The sequence below is a fragment of the Trachemys scripta genome, chromosome 17 (genome assembly GCF_013100865.1).
Source record: "Trachemys scripta elegans isolate TJP31775 chromosome 17, CAS_Tse_1.0, whole genome shotgun sequence".
In the NCBI taxonomy this organism is placed as follows: Eukaryota; Metazoa; Chordata; order Testudines; family Emydidae; genus Trachemys; species Trachemys scripta.
The window spans coordinates 3,447,714-3,461,476 of record NC_048314.1 but is presented as its reverse complement, the minus strand read 5'-3'; the positions used below and the strand labels follow the sequence as shown (position 1 = coordinate 3,461,476).

At 53.1% G+C, this 13,763-nt stretch overlaps 1 protein-coding gene across 1 annotated transcript in view; it reads left to right on the top strand.

The window, feature by feature from the left end:
• Positions 1 to 2,583: 2,583 nt before the first annotated feature.
• The window catches only part of LOC117889358 (regulator of G-protein signaling 3-like), a gene marked incomplete in the record, with an annotated part of 146,707 nt that continues 135,527 nt past the window's right edge, over positions 2,584 to 13,763 (top strand). The window contains 1 exon segment of the mRNA XM_034793379.1: positions 2,584 to 2,736. Within this exon segment, the coding sequence (XP_034649270.1) occupies positions 2,610 to 2,736 (127 nt within the window).

The following is a 13,763-nucleotide window of genomic DNA, read 5'->3' as shown; positions in this document are numbered from 1 at the left end:
TTCATCCTATATCCTTCTAGTATCAAAATGGATCTGCGCAAGGTAAAGGCAGTCCTCGAGTGGGCAACGCCACAGCATGTTTGCAAACTACGGTGTTTCCTAGGATTCGTGAACTTCTACCAGTGATTCAGTCTAAAGTTCTCAAAGTGTATCGCCCCCTCGCTGACCTGCTCTGGAAAAACACCAGGTTCCTCTGGTCTCCTGAGGCCCAGAAGGCCTTTGAGCAAGTAAAATTTGCATCTACCACTGCTCTGATATTGGTCCACCCCAACACCATGCAGGCCTTCACCATCAAAGCGAATGCTTCCAACTTGGTGACTTGGAGCAGTGCTTTCCCAAAGGTACGGTCCTCAACAGTTGCCACATCCGTGCACCTTTTATTCCAGGAAAGTCACACCTATGGAGAAAAATAGCAACATTTTGGACAAAGAACTCTGGTGGACCAAGTCATCCACCTCCATGGCCTCCTGAAGCACATTGTCTCTGACCACGGTGTGCAATTTACCTCCTGCTGTTGGCAAGAAGCTCTTCAGATTTTGGGCATCTGATCTTGTCTCTCCTCTGCCTACCATCATAAGACAAGTGGTCAAGTGGAGAAAATTAACCAGATCCTGGAGCAGTATCTTCGATGCTATATAAACCACCTCCCCCAGAATGACTGGTCCTTGTTGCTACCTCAGGCAGAGTTCACATACAATAATGCAGAGCATGCTTCTATGGGGCAAAGCCCTTCCCCCCCTCAAACTATGGGTTCCACCCTTAGCTATACCTGCAGCTACCTGCAACTTCCCACAACCCAGCAGCCCTGGACTGGATACAACAGAGATGTCAAACCCAAGATGACCTAAAAGTTCACCTGGAGGCAGCTCACCTGACTCATTGAAAAAGGGGGCTAGCGAAGCTCTAATTTGCGAACAGCCCTTCCCACAAAGCTCCCGATGGGGGAGACGTCCAGCCCCACCGACAGGCAGGGATGGACTCATTACACCGGAAAGAGGCACAGGAACAAGGTGATTCCCTGGCTGTTTGTTACTATGGCCCCTGCCTACTTGCCTTCAGCCTGTTCCTGGCCTCCTTAGCCCACAGCCCCGTCTGTTCCCAGTTCCTGCTCCTACACCCAACCCCAACACTGCCCGGCTTTGACTCCTGATGCCGACTCCAGTTCTGACCCCGCACCTGTTCCAGGCGGCTGGCTGTAACTATTAGGCATGACTGCCCACACCCTGTTTCCCTACAGCATGCCTGAAAGAGAAGACCTTACGGTACATGAAACAAGTGTCAGTCAGATGTGTCTGGGTCTTAATTCTTTGCTGCTTCTCCCCTGTGACGTACAGAACTGAGGTGTGGCTGGTTATGACCCTGTGGAAGAATTGGGTGTAGGGTGTGTTCAGACAATACCGTTGCTTCTGTATATTTGTTTAGTGTATGTGTTTGGGGTGGGCAGGCAAAAAGAGATATTTAGAAAGGGCCCAAATCCCATTAAGGACCCATTTCCCCCCTAGTAATTGGATTTCTGTTCTCAGTGGTTTATAACCAACCCAAGTGCAGTATTGTGGTGACTGGGAAGCAGGTTATGTGAAAATAAACCTGTGCTCCAGAACGTCACTCTTATTTATACAAGGTCTGTGTGGGCCTGTAGACATCCACAACACAAAGGGATTTTAACAAGGCTAGCTGGCTGTCGCACCCACAGCCATGCTTAGGGTGACCAGATGTCCCGATTTTATAGGGACAGTCCCGATTTTTGGGTCTTTTTCTTATATAGGCTCCTATTACCCCCCACCCCCGTCCCGATTTTTCACAGTTGCTGTCTGGTCACCCTAGCCGTGCTTCACTGCTCACAAAGGATTAGACAAGAAAAAGTTATTTGACCAGCAACCAAGGACTCTGAACTGCCCCTGAAATTCTTTCTGTGCTATTAGAAGGACATTGGACAATGCAGTGCCCTCTCCAGAGCAGTGCTTATGTGCTGGCTAAGCAGGGTACACAGCAGGGTGGACTGTGACATCACTAACAGCTGCACTAACAGTCTTAGGGTGGGACTTTCACGCGTGCTCTGAGTTGGCTTGTGTCTGCTCCCACTGACGCCTGCTGACTCTGCAGTGCTGGGAACAGACAAGCCCATGTAGGGCTTCGCTTTCTATTCTGGTGTCGACTGAGGCTAGGTTGGGTTTGTACATGAGCTCTGTGTCCCAAGGTGGACCAGTGGGAAACGATTCCTTCGCTTTGTGGCAAATCTGCGTCTAAACCAAGGGTGAGCTCACAGGTTGGCCCCTTGCCATGGTTCAGGGAGCTGCTGCTGCTTGCTGCTCTCAGTTACAGGTCAGGGGCGTGCTCGCAGAGCGATCTCCTTCCCAGCTCCTGGACTGAGGGTTTAGTGGAGATTGCCAAATCCATGATGCATCCAGAGGGGGAATGTCTCTGCTCCGTCGCAGCGTGTGAGGGCCCTGGCGGGTGTCTGGGGCAGGGCAGGGCTGGGCGGGGGATGATTGTACCTGGAGAAGGTGAGGAGGAGGGTGCTGCACAGCCTGGCACGCTCTGTCTGTGCCGGGTGCTGAGTGAGCTGTGCTGTGTTCTCTCGGGCAGGGAGGGACTGGACTTTCCGGAGCATGGAGCTGGCGCGTGCATTGTCCCCTGAGGTGAAGGTTGCTGTAGTCCCAGCCTTGCCGCGGAAGCAGAGAGGGGCACGTGTGAACAGGCGGAGGAAGATCGGCCATTCCACAGTGAAAGGAAAGGGTAGGTGGCTGTGGGAGGTCCCTGCCCAGCGCAGCAGGGGCTGCCCTGGGTGGCTGTGGCCAGGTGCTGTGTGGCTGGGGGGGAAGGGGAGATCATGGAGCAGCATGAGCCCAGCAGGGTGGTGCAGTGCCAGGGAGCACGCAGCAACCACCAGCTGACAATAGCGCCCGTGCAGCCTGCGAGATCAGGCCTGGCGTCGCAGGACCGGGCAGCGGATTGGACAGGCGGAACCCCGGCGTCGCCTCCTCTAGAAGGTGCTGTGAAATCATTCCCTCCCCCAGAGCTGGCTACTGTCCAGGCCGGCGGCTTTGCTCTCCTGTGGGACTCTGCTGGCCCCCAGAGGGACTAGGCACTCCCCAGCAGTGAGAGCGCTTGTGCCAGGGCACCCCGTGCCGGCTGCACAGAGATGGAGGAAATGAGCCTGTTTTGCCCAGGGGAGGCTGCCCCGGCCCAGTCCCGTGGATTTGTAACTCCCAGTGGTACAGACACGACAAGGGGTGGGCTGCTCCTCTCCATACCCACGGAGCAGTGACAGCCTGGCTGGGGCAAGCTCCCCGGCAGGGCAGTGCCTCTCTTCCCCTTCTGGGGGCGCCTCTTCTAGGGCTGGGAGGGAGTCCCTGCTCCAGGCCTGTTCGGCTGTTGCCCGCGAGGATTGCCATATGGGATGGTGTTCCTCAGAGATGGGCACAGAGCAGACTGTCAGCTTTCACCCTCTACCAAGCCGGTGCCAGGGTCACGCTGAGGAGCCCCTGAGCTGGCCGTCCCAGTCCCCGATGGGTCTGTGCCTGCCATGTGGGGTAAGCACAGTGGGAGCCCAGGACTGGACCAAGCACTAATCGATGTGATTAAAGGCTCCCAGATGTGCAGTGGATCAGCCTGACTCAGCTCTGTCTCTCTGGGACACCCTTTCCATGTCTCCTGCAGCAGTGTGTGACCAGTGGCAGATTAGCCACTGGGCCAATGGGGCCTGTACCCAGGCGCCCTGGACAATTGGGACCCCCTGGAAAAATGGGCACCCCCACGCTCCAACCCCCCTCCCTGGAAGGAGTGCCGGGTGGGTGGGCAGACTGGGGCAAGCCCCCATGTCCTGACTCCATTTCCCTGGCAGGAGCTCTGGGGGAGGGAGTGGATGGGGGGGACGGACTGCAGGCGGAAGGGGTGGGGAAGGGCCCCCACTTACTCTGGCCCAGGAGCCCCACAAAACCCTAATCTGCCCCTGTGATGGTAGTACATGCAGAGAAATCTACTGGGGAATGCCCCCAAAATCAGTGGGGCAGCTGTCGGGCTACCCCAAAGGGTAGAGATTGGCCCATGGCTGGCGGAGGAGTTAGTGGTTCAGTCCCCAACTCCCAAAGAGCTACGGTGAAATGATTGGGCTTCTCGTGGGGAGCTCCGTAGCTGATTTACAGGCACTGGGAGTAATTACAGCTCTCGGACCAAATGGCAGAACAGAACCGGCGCTGCTAGGAGAGGGCTCTGGTGAACTGTGTTCTTAGGCACGGCAGGCGGGCAGCAGGGTGGGCAGCTCTGGGGGAGCTTAAGCCAAATTTCCAACCTATGGTGATGTCACCATCTCGAAGTTCAGTGCAATGTCCTGGGCAAGGAGAGGCTGGGGCTGCGAGGTGCACATGCCCGGAAGCGATGCAAGGGAGATGGGGGTCAGGCCTCTGAGGGAAGTTGGTTTGATGGTGACTTATCAACATTCCAGAAGTGTCTTGAGGCCCCACTGTGCTAGGTCCCATCCCAAAGAGCTTCCCGCTGACTAGCCAGGACAGCCGGCGGCTGGGACAGGCACAGTGAGCAGAGATGACTTGCCCAAGGACAGCCAGCCGGCTGTGGCAGAGGCAGGGACAGAATCCAGTGCATTGCCTGGTCCACTGGACCATGCTGCCTAGAGACCCAGGTGCCTCTTGTCACCTGACATTGTAAAAATCAAAAGTTTTGTCACCTAAAACTTGAGACAACAAATCTATTTGATTAAACCCAGTTATCAGCAAATCCCACCCCCGTGTACAGCCATTGCAGAGCACCCTGGGAAGTGTCAGTATTTGCAGACAGGAGTATAACAACTAACATCCCGAGCAGTGGCTCCCCATAAAGAGATGGAAACTTCTCTGCTTCTGCAACAAACCAGTGTTCAGAGACCGGTCGTAGTGACACTTCGGGCCTCTCTGGCCCCTCTTTTGTCTCTGAGGGCCCCCCTTTGATGTCAGCCCTTGTGAGGGGTGAAAGTAACTTAAAGGACTTAGTGGTATGCTGGAGTACTGAGTGGGGGCGTGGCTTCAACTGGAAGGGGTGGGGCCTCAGGCAGAAGAGGTGGGGCTCCGGCTGTGGCTGGGAGTCCCAGGGCCTTTAAATCACCCCTGGAGTTACCAGCTGCAGAGGCAGCTGGGAGCCCTGGGGCTAAGGGGTGATTTAAAGGGCCTGCCGCTAGCCGGGGGCTCCAGCAGCCGGGCTCGGGCGGTGCTTTAAGGGGCCCGGGGCTCCCCGCAGCAGCAGGAGCCCCAGGCCCTTTAAAGCACCGCCTGAGTCCGGCTGCTGGAGACTCGGGGTAGCGGCAGCGGGGCTCTGGAGGCGATTTAAAGGGTCCGGGGCTCTGGCCGCTGCAGGGAGCCCCGGGCCCTTTAAAGCACCAGCCTGGGGAAGCCGGTCCGGTCCGGCACACCGTACCTGCCCGTACCGGCTTACTTTCACCTCTGGTCCTTGTGCCTTTACCTCTCCTGGGGTGGAATGCCATGATTTGCCCACCACACTTAGAATGGGCTCTGGGCGACAGCTGTCTGTATAGCCACTGCACTTACCCCACATCCAGCTGGGTTCAGGTCCTGTGGCCTTCCATGCGGAAGTCTGTGACCTGTGTGGAGCAGCGTGACCTGACAGCCTTCTGACCCAGAGCAGGGCTTGCTTTGCAGTAGGAACAGAGCATTAGAGAAAATGGATTTTAAAACAACTGCCTCCAGCTGTGTGCCTTGCCTAGAGTCCTGCCATCCCCCACTGGCAACCTAGGCAGGCCTGACTTCGTCAGATGGCCTCAGAGGGGCCCTGCTTCTCAGCCTGGTTTCCCCTCACCGCAGACAGGTCCCTTTTCCTCCTGCCAGAGCTGTCTTGTTCTTTCCATGTTCCCTGGTATCTTCCGTCCTGGTGCAAACCAGGGTTATGGGTTGGCTGGAGAGGAGGCAACATCATGAAAACGAATAGTTCTGGCATTGCCCCTTGACAGCTCAGCGTTTGCTGAGAGGTGACTTATCTTGAGCCATTCACTCCCTTCCGAACAGCCCCCTATTAAACTAAATCAGTCTGTCCATACGGTAGCAGCCCAGTCACCAGCCCCACAGACAGCGTTCCTCAGCTCGCCCGGAGCAGCTCCAGATCTGTCAGTTGCCAAAAAATCCTTAGGATTGTTTTGATGTTTAAATGCAGCGGGATCAGTGCGTACCCTGTGTGCCCAGTAGAGGGAGCTCTCGAGCTTCTCTGTGCACCATGCTCCTCTGGGCTGGCGTTGGCTCACTGCCCAAGCCGGCTGGGTGTGCTTGTCCCGCCCCGGTCCTGGAGCCCATGGGATCCCAGCCCTCACTAAACAGGGGGGCTGGTGAGAAGAGAATGTTCTAGCTCCTGCCCAGCCATACCCCAGGGGCAGACGATGGGGGTGGGTGGGAGAATGTTGCCAGGCAGAAAACGATAGGCAGCAGGCAGCAGCCATGCCCCAGCCTGGGCCTGGTCCGGTTCCCTTGGTGCCAACCCAGCTTCGCATCTGATACCATGAGTTGCCACATCAGCCGAGCGTAGTGCTGACCGATTCCGCATTCCTGCAATGCTCGCTTGTTAGTAGGATCCCATGTGCCCAGGGCTCCCACGATCAGTGCGTGAGTTTGGACCCGGTAACCCCTAGCTCTCAAAGTGTCAGCCCGAGGGGTGTATTTCTCCAGCTTTCGAGTTCAGGTGTCACCAGGGGCAGCTCCAGGCACCAGCGCAGCAAGCGTGTGCCTGGGGTGGCAAGCCGCGAGGGGTGGCCTGCTGGTCGCTGTGAGGGTGGCAGTCAGGCAGCAGCCTGCCTGCGGGAGGTCCGCCGGTCCCGTGGCTTCGGCGACAATTTGGCGGCTGGGATGCCAATGGCACGGCACCGGCGGACCTCCCGCAGGCATGCCGCCGAATCTGCGTGACCAGCAGACCACCTGCAGGCGCGTCGCCGAAAGCCGCCTGCCTGCCGTGCTTGGGGCAGCAAAAAACATAGAGCTGCCCCTGGGTGTCACAGGCGGCCGGGGTCCTGTTCTCAAAAGGAACTGTGACATCCACCATGATGATCTTCTTCTGTGCTAAGTAGCAGAGGGGTAGCCGTGTTAGTCTGGATCTGTAAAAAGCAACAAAGCAGCATGCATCTGACGAAGTGGGTATTCACCCACGAAAGCTCATGCTCCAATATTTCTGTTAGTCTATAAGGTGCCACAGGACTCTTTGTCGCTTCTTCTGTGCCTCAGTAGTGATGACGATGTCTGGTCGCAGTTGGCTGTCCGTTCCAGGGATGGCAGAGTTCACAGCCACCTCCCCCACAGGTGGCAGGATGGCTCTGACTAGGCGATCCTGGATGGCATTGTGGTGCAGCTGCCAGGCTCTGGAATGGGGCTTGCAGATGCACAGGACATGGGGTAGGGACTCATTGGCATAGCCACACTTCGTGCATCGCTTGTCCCGATTTCCGTGACAGACATCTCCGTTCAGCAGGACGCAGTTGAGACGGGCCCTGTGGATGAACCTCCAGTTGGCAAATTGGGTGAAGCTGCCCCTGGAAGTGATTGCTGGTGTCCCACTTGGATGTCACCTCGAAGGCCTTGTCCTGGTCCAGCTTCCATTTCAGGTTTCCCACGTACTGGCAGCGGATGGCATCCTTCAGGGTTGTCTCCAGCATGGTTCTAGCTCTTGGAGTGATGATTGTGTGCTCTGTATTCTTCACCTGTGGCACCAGGACTCCCAGCTCCTGGCATTCCTCGTACCACATCCAATGGCAGCCAATACACTTCTCCGGTCATCATGTAGCATTGCGAGCATGAGTCCAAAGCAAAGCCTCTCCCCTCTCTTCCAATTTCACCTTCCAGGGAGCCGCTCAGGTAGGTGGCGACATCTTGGTTGGAAGAGGTCCTGGTGATTTGCTTCCTCATGACATCATGCATAGCACTCACTGCGGTGTTCCTCACCATGGCATCTGGGCACGTCAGAAGGCGCGAGAGATCATGGCAATGTTGCACAGATCACCCATTCGAGGGACGTTGGTGCCGCCCTGCCTGTGTGAGATGTACACCAAGTTCATTGCTGGCCCTCTGGGGAAGAAACATCCACTTCTTCACTAGCTGCCTGATGGTGTTGTCCATCTTCTCGAGAGGTACCTTCGCCATGGCAGATCCCCTCAGGACAAATGAAATACGGGGGATCAGGAAGGTGTTCAAGGCATTGATCTTCTGCCATGGTGACAGTAGGGAGGAGTCGATCTTGGCCACATCCCATAGGATCTCCACAATCAATCCTCAGATATCTGCTGGACATGGAAACCGTGGGCATGCCCAGATGTTGGTATGCTTGCCCGTCCTCAAGGAAGATCGTGGGTTCACCCTGGATCTAGAATGGTGTCACCTGGACCAAGTCCCTTCTACTGCCATCAATATGCAGGGATGCGCATTTCCTAGCATTGAAGTGGAGTCCCAGTTAGTAGCCTGGCTGGTGACATTGAGCATTTGTTGGAGACTCTCAGGGTTGTCTGTGATGAGGACCAGATCGTCTGCGTAGGCCAGGATATTCATTCGGTTGCTGTACAGGTCCAAACAGTCTAGACCACGGGAGATCGCTCGAATGAGTGGTTCCATTGCTAGGTTGAAAATAATGGGGCTGAGGGGACTGCCTTGCTTCACACTGCTATGGATTGGAATTTTTGGAGTCTCTCCTTCCATGGAGTGGATGGTGGTGGTGCAGCCTACATAAAGTTACTGGACCAGTTGTAGAAAGTTTTCAGGCATCCTATACTCTTGGATCGTGGCAAAAATGTGCTGGTGGGAAATGAATCTGAAAGCATTAGGCAGGTCAAGCCATGGTATGGCATATTGCTTCAGTGCCCTTCTGGCTGTGTGGATGGCAGTTCGAAGGACAAAGTTGTGTTCGTAACAGCCTTCGCATGACATGAAGCCTTTCTGGATGGAGCTCCTCCGTTCACTGACCAGTCTGTGATCCCAGCCGCGAGGCAGCTAGTATAAAATTTGTACATGGTGGCACAGAGAGATCTGGATCTCCAGTTGCTGGAGTCATCTCTGTTGCCTTTCTTTACCCAAAATAGCCAAAATTGATCACTTTGGCACAGAGGCCTGGATTTCTGCCAGGGTTTATATTTTTATTTTATTTTATTTTATTTTATTTTATTTGCAGGGAATGGGTTCTGCATACTATCAAAACCTTTAAATTGTGCCCCCCACCATCAACAGTTACTCGTTGCCTCTGCTTTGGCAAGCGGATCCGTTCACTGATCACCTAGGCAGAGTTGTTGTGTCTGTGCAAATAGAACGCTCCTCAGGTCTTTTCCCCGGTTCATCACTAGATGGCAGGGGAGAGCCCATTCAGACAGGACCTAGCACAATGGGTGCATGAATAACAGCTTGGCTGGAGTGCACAGATCTGCCTGTGACGCCCTGAATCCTCCCGGCCCTCCAGACAGGCTCCACCTGCAGGGCCATTTGCTTCCTGCTCTAGGCCACAGCCTCATAACCGTCTATATATGGTTGAGCCACTAGGGAGAGACAAAGCCTCCCTGTTAGCCTGGCACCAGGCGGAGGACACAAGTGTTTTGACCATCATGTCTTCTAACCCCTGCTCTGGGCAGAGCCAGCGGATGCGGTACAAAGTTGCCGGAGCCCCATCTACACTGCAGCCTCTCCTGATGCTAGCCAGGGTGGAGTGCTGCCTCTGGTAACAACAGGGAGAACAATCGCCCGTGCAGACACAGCCACCAAGGGAAATGAGAGGAGAAGCGAGGGTTAAAACGCATCTCTGCCTTTCCCTTCTCCTGGCCTGGCTTATGCAGGAAGTTGTTCTCAGCTGTCGCAGGTAAAGCCGTGGTCAGTGGTCCTGTCCCTGAGGTCTGAGTTCAGTATCCTGGACGTTGACAGAAGAGGAAACCCCGGCCAGGAGTGAGAAATGGCAGCAGGCAGCGCTGCCCGAGGGCAGGGGCTGGGCTGGGCTCCATAGGACTGTGCTTGTTACAATGGGCTGGTTTACATTATAGATTCATAGATTCATAGATTCATAGATTATAGGACTGGAAGGGACCTCGAGAGGTCATCGAGTCCAGTCCCCTGCCCGCATGGCAGGACCAAATACTGTCTAGACCATCCCTGATAGACATTTATCTAACCTACTCTTAAATATCTCCAGAGACGGAGATTCCACAACCTCCCTAGGCAATTTGTTCCAGTGTTTAACCACCCTGACAGTTAGGAACTTTTTCCTAATGTCCAACCTAGACCTCCCTTGCTGCAGTTTAAACCCATTGTTCCTGGTTCTATCCTTAGAGGCTAAGGTGAACAAGTTCTCTCCCTCCTCCTCATGACACCCTTTTAGATACCTGAAAACTGCTATCATGTCCCCTCTCAGTCTTCTCTTTTCCAAACTAAACAAACCCAGTTCTTTCAGCCTTCCTTCATAGGTCATGTTCTCAAGACCTTTAATCATTCTTGTTGCTCTTCTTTGGACCCTTTCCAATTTCTCGACATCTTTTTTAAAATGCGGTGCCCAGAACTGGACACAATACTCCAGCTGAGGCCTAACCAGAGCAGAGTAGAGCGGAAGAATGACTTCTCGTGTCTTGCTCACAACACACCTGTTAATGCATCCCAGAATCATGTTTGCTTTTTTTGCAACAGCATCACACTGTTGACTCATATTTAGCTTGTGGTCCACTATAACCCCTAGATCCCTTTCTGCCGTACTCCTTCCTAGACAGTCTTTTCCCATTCTGTATGTGTGAAATTGATTTTTCCTTCCTAAGTGGAGCACTTTGCATTTGTCTTTATTAAACTTCATCCTGTTTAACACAGACCATTTCTCCAATTTGTCCAGATCATTTTGAATTATGACCCTGTCCTCCAAAGTAGTTGCAATCCCTCCCAGTTTGGTATCATCCGCAAACTTAATAAGCGTACTTTCTATGCCAATATCTAAGTCGTTGATGAAGATATTGAACAGAGCCGGTCCCAAAACAGACCCCTGCGGAACCCCACTCGTTACGCCTTTCCAGCAGGATTGGGAACCATTAATAACAACTCTCTGAGTACGGTTATCCAGCCAGTTATGCACCCACCTTATAGTAGCCCCATCTAATTTGTATTTGCCTAGTTTATCGATAAGAATATCATGCGAGACCGTATCAAATGCCTTACTAAAGTCTAGGTATACCACATCCACCGCTTCACCCTTATCCACAAGGCTCGTTATCCTATCAAAGAAAGCTATCAGATTAGTTTGACATGATTTGTTCTTCACAAATCCATGCTGGCTGTTCCCTATCACCTTCCCACCTTCCAAGTGTTTGCAGATGATTTCCTTAATTACTTGCTCCATTATCTTCCCTGGCACAGAAGTTAAACTAACTGGTCTGTAGTTACCTGGGTTGTTTTTATTTCCCTTTTTATAGATGGGCACTATATTTGCCCTTTTCCAGTCTTCTGGAATCTCTCCCGTCTCCCATGACTTTCCAAAGATAATAGCTAGAGGCTCAGATACCTCCTCTATTAGCTCCTTGAGTATTCTAGGATGCATTTCATCAGGCCCGGGTGACTTGCAGGCATCTAACTTTTCTAAGTGATTTTTAACTTGTTCTTTTTTTATTTTATCCGCTAAACCTACCCCCTTCCCATTAGCATTCACTATGTTAGGCATTCCTTCAGACTTCTCGGTGAAGACCGAAACAAAGAAGTCATTAAGCATCTCTGCCATTTCCAAGTTTCCTGTTACTGTTTCTCCCTCTTCACTAAGCAGTGGACCTACCCTGTCTTTGGTCTTCCTCTTGCTTCTAATGTATTGATAAAAAGTCTTTTTGTTTCCTTTTATTCCCGTAGCTAGTTTGAGCTCATTTTGTGCCTTTGCCTTTCTAATCTTGCCCCTGCATTCCTGTGTTGTTTGCCTATATTCATCCTTTGTAATCTGTCCTAGTTTCCATTTTTTATATGACTCCTTTTTATTTTTTAGATCGTGCAAGATCTCGTGGTTAAGCCAAGGTGGTCTTTTGCCACATTTTCTATCTTTCCTAACCAGCGGAATAGCTTGCTTTTGGGCCCTTAATAGTGTCCCTTTGAAAAACTGCCAACTCTCCTCAGTTGTTTTTCCCCTCAGTCTTGATTCCCATGGGACTTTACCCATCAGCTCTCTGAGCTTCCCAAAATCTGCCTTCCTGAAATCCATTGTCTCTATTTTGCTGTTCTCCCTTCTACCCTTCCTTAGAATTGCAAACTCTATGATTTCATGATCACTTTCACCCAGGCTGCCTTCTACTTTCACATTCTCAACGAGTTCCTCCCTATTTGTTAAAATCAAGTCTAGAACAGCTTCCCCCCTAGTAGCTTTTTCAACCTTCTGAAATAAAAAGTTGTCCCCAATGCAGTCCAAGAATTTGTTGGATAGTCTGTGCCCCGCTGTGTTATTCTCCCAACATATATCCGGATAGTTGAAGTCCCCCATCACCACCAAATCTTGGGCTTTGGATGATTTTGTTAGTTGCTTGAAAAAAGCCTCATCCACTTCTTCCACCTGGTTAGGTGGCCTGTAGTAGACTCCTAGCAGGACATCTCCCTTGTTTTTTGCCCCTTTAAGCCTAACCCAGAGACTCTCAACACTTCCGTCTCCTATGTCCATCTCTACCTCAGTCCAAGTGTGTACATTTTTAATATATAAGGCAACACCTCCTCCCTTTTTCCCCTGTCTATCCTTCCTGAGCAAGCTGTACCCATCCACACCAACATTCCAATCATGTGTATTATCCCACCAAGTTTCAGTGATGCCAACAATGTCATAGTTGTATTTATTTATTAGCACTTCCAGTTCTTCCTGCTTATTCCCCATACTTCTCGCATTTGTATATACGCATCTAAGATACTGGTTTGATCTTTCCTCCCGGTTTTGTCCTGACTCTCCTTTCTCTCTGCCAATATAGCCCACACTCCCTCTCGTTTCCGACCCATCTCCCCGGTCTCCATGTTCCCCACTTACCTGTGGGCTTTGCTCACCTGTCCCCGTCGAACCTAGTTTAAAGCCCTCCTCACTAGGTTAGCCAGTCTGTGTCCGAATAGGGTCTTTCCTCTCCTCGAAAGGTGAATAGCCACTCTCTCAGCCGGCCCCTCCTCCTCGCCCAGGGCAGAGAATGCAAAGGCCACCCTCAGGACAGCCCTTCTGCCGGCTGGGTAACAGCAGCCAGCAACCAGGGCTGGGCTCCCTTACCACTAACAAACCCCATTGTCTGAGCCCCTCCCAGCAGAGGCGGGTTTATCAGGAAACAAACAATGACGGGGGCCCCCCCAAATGCAGGACAAATCTCATCTGACAACCTGCTGGCGGTGCAGCAGGGCTCAGGCAGGCTACCTGCATTCTGTGGCCAGTGGGCCCACGCCACTCCTGGAAGTGGCCGGCTGCTGGCACATCTCTGCGTGCCCCTGGTGGGGGGGAGGTGGCTCCGCGTGCTGCCCCCACCCCTGGCAACGCATGGAGACCTGCTGCCCCCCTCCCACCAAGGGGTGCGCAGAGACGTGCCAGCAGCAGTGCATCAGGGCTAAGACAGCTCCCTGCCCACGCTGTCTCCATCCTTCCCTGCCACGTCGCTCCTCATAGACTCATAGACTCATAGACACTAAGGTCAGAAGGGACCATTATGATCATCTGGTCCGACCCCCTGCATGCTGCAGGCCGCAAGACCCTTCCCTGTACTCTACCGTTGAAGTCCCCAGTCCTGTGTTTTAGTGACTTCAATCGGCTGAGACCCTCCTGCTAGTGATCCCTGCCCCATG